Genomic DNA, 7,282 nt, shown 5'->3' with positions numbered 1-7,282 from the left:
GTGTGTCTATATATGTGTTTTACCTACTTTAAAAAAAACTTATAGATCCATCGCAAAAAAAAAACTTATAGATATGAAATTTCACTATGTTACTATGTTATAATCGTATGATCCTTAATTAGAAAATTCATGTTCTCGATTGTAAATTTATCTTCATCTTTTTTCTTCGTATCAACGATGGTGTTAGTACCCGCTGCGACGAAGAGTCCGACAAATGTCAAGCTTGTCAACACATCATCCCCGCAATGCAAAACCCTTATTCTCTTTGACAAAGGTTGCGAGGATACCCGGTGGCTAGAGAATAAACGAGCGTTCACACCATGAACATTTCTTTAAAGCCACGCTAAACGGAAAATGATTCGTCAGAGTATGTGCACTGGACGACGAGGACGTCGAGTATTAACTATGGCCGTTGACAGTCAAGCAAGAAGAATTTTCTCTTTTAGTAAGAAAGAAACGCGAGGCAGTTGAACAACACACACAAATTTTCCCACAAACAATTACTCCCTCCGTTCGGAATTACTCGTCGCAGAAATGGATGTATCTCGACGTATTTTAATTCTAGATACATCCATTTCTGAGACAAGTAATTCCGAACGAAGGGGGTAGGTGCCTGCATGGAGCAGGATCATTTTCTTTTTGACGAAGGGAAGTAGAAGGACGCATATGGCACCGTATAACAACTTAACAAAACAAGATAGAGGCCAATAATCCTTTTTTCTTCTCTTGACAGCACAGAAGCCAATAAGCTAATTAAGCCGCCAGCTGGAGAGCAAAGTCGCGATGAAAGGGTCAAAGAAGCCACATGCCACGCCCAATAAGCACACGGCATCATGGATGGATGCTTTCGCCTGGATAGTTTGTCCCGCGGGCAACCATTTGTCCCTGCCGCGAGTGACGCATCTTCTTTACGAGCTTTCGAGTGTGACTCGTGGCCAGTCACTGCCCTGTGATGTGGAAGAAGCCGTGGTGGACAGCTTTGTTCTCGTCTCGGTGGGGTGGGGATCGATCCCACCTCGAAAGATTGAGATGATTCGGTGGAGGAGCACCACGGAACGGGGTGGGGCCCAGCTCTCCTCCGGGGGCCGTTATCTGCTCATTTCTTTACTCCTCCTTTGCAGAGAGCAGTCATTAATTTACGGTGCAGGCGAGGCCGGGCCAAAGTGCGTGACGCGCCCACTGTGGCCTTTTTTCAACGCGATCTTCTACGGGCACGCCCTGGTGTGCCCGTCGCAGCTGACGGATGGCCCGCCCGACAGGCTCCACAGTGCTGCCCAGTGGTGGCCACGTTCCATGTTCCAGAGAGGGCGCCACAGCTCACGCCGACCGATGCGGTGCCCCCGCCTCGACAACGACAGGTCAAAAGCATTTAGGGGCTGTTTGGTTCTAAACCTAATCATGCCACACTTTATCATACAATGTTACCTGCCTAAGGTTAGTTCTTCAAAATGAGAGCCACAAGTTGACAAGTCTAAGAGAATCTTGCCATATTTTTTAAGTGTATGTAATATGGGACCCTAATGTGGCTTGTCTAAGATGTGGCTTGAACCAAACACCCACCTAAATTGGTCAAACTTGTCTAACCTTAGGTGTGGCAACCTTAGGCAAACTTAGTCTTAAACCAAACAGCCCCTTACTCACCATTTGCGAGCCCGTGGTGCGTGGGTACGTGCCGTTGCCTGCCAGCACAGTACTCGTACCGCTCGTCCGTTGTGGGCATGGCCGTAGGTAGACCCGACTGACCGACCGACCGGTGGTCACGTCCGAACCGTGCGGCACCCGTCCCATCCCGCTGCAGTCGCGCCTCCGTCGCCCTGCCGTACCCAAACCGCCTCTCCCGTCTGGATCGCGTGTGCCACCAACAAAATGCGGCCCCATAAATAAGTCACCAACAGGAACTGCCCGGCCCAGGTCGGCCTGGCCCGGTCAACGGACGGCCGAGATCGCCCCTCCTCGTCGCCACGGCCGCACGATAGGTCACCGGAGTCCAGACGGGGACTGGCCCGGGAACTTCGCGGAAGGCACGCACCACGCCCCGCCCCGCCCCGCGCCCCCAGATATGGGTTATAAAAAACAAGCCAAAGGCGGAAAGAAATACTAGTATAGTCCATCTATCATCATTATTATTCGGCGTTGGTTGCGTCTTGGTTGCGCGGAGAGGCAAGGGATCTCCATCCCTCTCGCTCTGTCAGATGAGATTGGTTGGAGTCTTGGAGAGGGACTGGTGCGGAGGAGCGAGCGAGCGAGCGAGCCACCAGGGATTTCATTTCGTCTCCGGAGGGCTGAGGCTGAGTGGGTGCCCCGTCGCCGTCGGCCTACACTGCGCGCTCTCTTTTTAATGCCCCGCCGCCGCACTCGCCTCGCCTACGCACCCTCCTCTTCTTCTACCACTACTTCTTCTCCAGCCTGCTAGCTGCTGCAGCACTGAACGGCGGCCTCTCTTCCGGAGGCTTTGAGTGATCAGCAGGTAACTTTGAAGTGAGCTTGTATTTTCTTCGTCTTATTTCGGCGGTATGAGATGTTGCTGTTGTTTGTGAGTGAGATTGGATTCGTCCTTCTAGATCGATCTTCCGCTGGGTTTCAGCGGTTACTTCGATTGTTTTCTTTTGCGGGTTAAGTGCTTGTGGTAGTTCTCTTCTCCTTGGTGAGATTCGTGAATTCCTAGTGGTGTAATGGGGGCGCTTCGCTCTCACGCAAGCGGCAAAAGCCCGTGTGAATTGCCCCAGTTTTCGGTTAGTCCTCTTGGGCGCAACACGATAGCGTGGCAGCCCAGTTCTCCGGATTCTGCTGCGCTTTTACTTTCTTTTTCCGCCGACAGTTTGTATCCAGTGTGAAATTGCTTTATGAGTTATGATTATATATGATCTTGAGATGTGCTCATCCTGTCTTATGAATCGGTAGTATTCATAAAGAAATTACTACTTCTCCTTGGAATATACCGGTAGATTTGCAGTAAGTATGCCATCGAGTTCATCATTAACACCTGGTAGATTTGCCATGCCGTCGGTCCACCATTTATCACTTGGCAGATTTGTCCGTGCCTTCTGCCCAGCCAATTCTCTGACTCGTTCTCATGAAAAAGACTTGTCGTGTCTTGGAAGCTAAAGAATTAATTTACTCTTGGTGTTGCAAATAGACAAAGGAATTTTCTCCTGTATGCTAGTAGCAGTTTCTTAGTATGATCCACCGTACCATCTGCCTGGCTATTCCCGGTTGGTATGCATTACTTGTGCCTTTCTGTACCTACTATTGTTTTCTGCCTTTTTTGGGGGGAGACTGACTTCAGTTTCTACCAGAGAAAACAGGTTATTGTCTGCCTAACTACTACACAGCAAGATGTCGGTAGCCAAGAAGGACGAGGTACTTGCAATTTCCAAATTGAATGTTAATTCTAGGTTGCTTGGATACACGTCTTTCCATTTCTATATGTACATAAATCGTGCATGTTCTGTGAGCAGGTTTGCGGTCATCCGCTTGGGCTTCGATTGGGTGAGCCGGCTGCTGGTGTTCCCATTAAGAAAAGGCCAGTTTTCTTATCCGACAAATCAGTTCCATCTGGAATGACACTCTCCATGAAGCCCCCATCTACTCCGACGGGGATGTCCGTCTCGGCTCTGGGGGCGGGCTTTAGCAACGAGCCTGTCTTGAATAGATCTAAATCGGATATTCCCAATAGATCTTTTACTCCGTCGACGAACGAGAAGAAAGGCGTGCTACTTAATGGCTCAAGCAAGATCCCCTCTCGCGGAGAGAGTGGTAGACTAGGGAGTGCTGCTCCCGTTGCCAGATCACAGAGTCACAAGTTTCTGACTTTGGATTTACAGTTAGCGTCTCGTCAGAATGTCAAAATCAACTCTAATTCCCCTGTCAAGAAAGAGAAACTAGATCAGGGGTTTTCTATATTTCCTTCAGCAAGACCTCCCAAGGATGTGCAAACAACAAGTGGCATGGAATCTTCTTCTAACGCTAGCTTGGGAAAACTATCTAATTTAGATCTTAATGTATCACTGGACCCAGTTGATCAACTTGAAGGTTTGCCTACAATGCAGGCTGGCTTTAACATACCTCATCATACAACAATTCAGCATCAGAAAGCACAGGTTCCCCCAGTGGCACCCTTTTCTTCAGTAAGCAGTCGGCTGAGTCTAAATATTGACAATACTCTGAAACAGCCGCATGCATATCAACTTCCTAATAAGAGTGTAGCAGCTGATGTTACCTTAGATTTGCAACTTAAACCACCAACCAGACCCGAGCTTGGAATAAGCTGGAAAGGCCTTGCTCCTGATCCAGAGCTAAGCCTCTCTCTGTCTGGTAATCACACAGATGAGCCTAAGGGTCTGAATGTTCCTGATGCTATATTTACATCTGAACCTGTTGAAAGAGCCAATAAGATCAGCCTGGAGGTTCCTGCACCAGTCTCTGATAAATCACCAGCTGAGAAGCTTCTGAAACCTGTGGCGTGTAATGTAAATCCTCGCACTACCATGCCACAAACAGTTTCTGGAAATGTGGAGATAATGCCCAGTAATTTGGTGAAGAAAGAGCCTGGAGAACCTACAGGGCGACATATCCAGAAAAATGTAGAAAAGGCACCTCTGTTCGTCCAACAAAGTGTTGGACAGGCTAGCAGTAGTGCTGAATTTGAAAAAACTGGCAACCTAAACCGAGTGTGTGGTAAAGCTGGCTTTGATTTGTACTCTGGAAAATTTCCAAATGGTAGTGCTGTCCGCAATGGATTGGAGGTAGTGACTGATAGTGTTCCTGTACAAACTGACAAGTTGTGTGGTGTTGCTTGCACTGAGAAAGTTATCAAGCGTGAAGAAGTGACAACTGCCATCCCAAGCCCTGTGATTGCAACAGTAAGTGGTCAGTCTGAGTCATTAATTGCTAAATCACTGCATTTGGAAGGTAATGTTGCCAGCCCTGTTGCTGGATTATGTGAACCAGCTAGTCAACCCACCATTTCTGCTTCGGGACCTGCAAGCTGTAATCCTGTTAAAGCTACTACTGATTGTAAACCAGCAGTTAATCAGATTCGTGCTCGCAAAAATGTGGCCCGGAAGCCTTGTGATGTATCCCGAAGTTCCTCCAACCCTACAGCTGAATCTTTGGTTTTCAATTCTCTGCACCGTGCTGTACTTGATGGTATGTCCCAAGGAAGTGCTTCAATGGACTTTTCAGAGGATGGTGATAATGCTGTTTCACAGCTGCCTACTACCAATAAGCCTCATGTTGAGTCATTGGGTAATAGTCAAATTACTGAGCTTAATAACTTAATCACAGAGCCGCGGAAAGAAGGTGATAGTAATATGCATCATGACTGTTTGTCCGTGACAAATAAGGTTCACATTCAGGGCACTGATGATGTGAAGCGTGTTAATACGCCAGATGTCATTGCCACTCATTCAGGTGAGGAGGAGCATGAAAGTGAGGTTTCTGTTAATGGGAAAGCCAAAGACAAACAATTGTTGACATCTGATAAGAATTCCCCACTGACTAATACTGACATTACCATGGAAGATGTTAAGATTTCCGCAGGTGCCAGTTCAGCAGATCTTACGAGATCACCTATTTTGGGAGCTTCAGGTTCCCATAAAATAGATTCTACGAGGCAATCTCCCAAGACATCTGATAACACTGTCGAGAAGTGTAGAATCCCAGTGATAAAATCTGAAAGGAGTCAGTCTCCTGATGGTAAGCAAGCTGCTAATTGTAGCGAGGACAATACAAAAATTGCTGCTGTAAAGAGTGAGCATGGGACAGAAAAGGAAGAGATTGCTAGAGGTTCTAATTTACAGCCAAACGATCCAGTTTTGGGTGAAGATTCACTTGTTGACGGAGCTTCGACCAGTCAACTACATAATGAATCTACAGAGGTAAAATCGACAGGTGAAAGATCAGAACACGAAAAATCCAAACCTGACTCTTGCATGACATCTTCTGTACAGAATGAAAAAGATGGACAGGTTAATGGGTCGCATTGGCGAGATGTGGCAAATGCTTATGTTAATAGGTATGATTCTTGTTATTCTTTTGTTTTCGCAGTCATGTTGTATGTAGCATGGCTGGCTTTGCCCTGTGCGTATTTATGTTTCTTGGTTTTATCCTTGACTCTTGTTACAGAAGGTTGTCTTTATTTTTTTTACAGGAATGAGAGATGGGAGAGGTTCATGCAGTCTGAGCGAGAGAACAATAGAGAGTTCCATGGTGGCAGAGACATGAACAATCAACGGAGGATGGACCCACGTTATCGTGGTCGTGGTGGTGGATATCATGGCCATCCAAGGAACTTCAGGGGTCCAAGAATGAGCGATGAGTCTGAAATTGACTTCGAAGATGAACCTATTGTTGGCAGAAGGAGGCCACATGAAAATGACTACGGGCACTTGCACCGAACTCAGCATAGGCGGCTGCGTTCACCACCGCATCAGATGCCTGGCTGCCTCATGAGAGAAATGGAGCATGACAGATTTTCTGGGAGAGAGATTATGGACCCTAGGCTGTTGGAACACGGGCAGATGGATGATGTCCCAGATGACATGATGGAACAGAGGTTTTTCATGCCCCATCCTCATTCACAGCACACTCTAGGTGATCATGCATTTATCCACAGGGACAGCAGTCATTCACCTGGTCAAAGAAGGGGCGCCCCCGTGCATTTCCACCGGGGACGGTCCCCTGAAACCATGCAAAGATCACCACCACTAAACAGAAGTGACAGACCATACTTACCTCATCAACGCCACATACGACGCCGTGGTTCTCCATTCGACCGAGTAGGACATGACGAGAGAGGTATGCAAAGGAACATGAAGCGGTGTGGCATGCATCAAGGTGTGGAAGGTGAGACCTTTGAGCCACCTTTACATCCCGCTCAACTAGCCGAGCTACATGCAGAGGCTGAGCTTACAAAGAGAAGGAGGTTTGGGGAGAGGAGAGCGTATCGTCGATCCTTGGAACGGAGCCCCATGGGCGGCGACGAGGAGATGCTCTCGTACCACGGCGATGGCGACATCGACTTTGCCGATGGTGATGGCGGTCCACGGGAGCCTGACGGCCGTGGCTTCAGGAACAGAATGGAGCACCGAGCAAGGGGCGAGCAGGAAGATGGCTTCAGGTACCGTGGCCCTCAGGGGGGGTGCCGTGACGGCAACCCGAATGACAGTAGATCGAAGAAGAGGAGGTACTGACCTAGCAATGAATGGATGAATGAATCTGAATCTTCTACCGACTAATACATAGTGGCATTTTGATTCAGCCGTCGTCGCTTCTGTTAGCC

General features: G+C 48.1%; 1 protein-coding gene across 1 annotated transcript in view; it reads left to right on the top strand.

The window, feature by feature from the left end:
- Window positions 1–2,095: 2,095 nt before the first annotated feature.
- LOC123097846 (uncharacterized) overlaps window positions 2,096–7,282 on the top strand; it is a gene marked incomplete in the record, with an annotated part of 6,119 nt that continues 932 nt past the window's right edge. Inside the window, 5 exon segments of the mRNA XM_044519688.1 lie at window positions 2,096–2,467; window positions 3,297–3,360; window positions 3,459–5,879; window positions 5,952–6,016; window positions 6,152–7,282. Coding sequence (XP_044375623.1) covers window positions 3,337–3,360; window positions 3,459–5,879; window positions 5,952–6,016; window positions 6,152–7,193 — 3,552 coding nt within the window.

Source organism: Triticum aestivum, chromosome 4D (genome assembly GCF_018294505.1).
Source record: "Triticum aestivum cultivar Chinese Spring chromosome 4D, IWGSC CS RefSeq v2.1, whole genome shotgun sequence".
Taxonomy (NCBI): domain Eukaryota; kingdom Viridiplantae; phylum Streptophyta; class Magnoliopsida; order Poales; family Poaceae; genus Triticum; species Triticum aestivum.
This window is presented reverse-complemented; position numbering and strand designations above follow the sequence as displayed.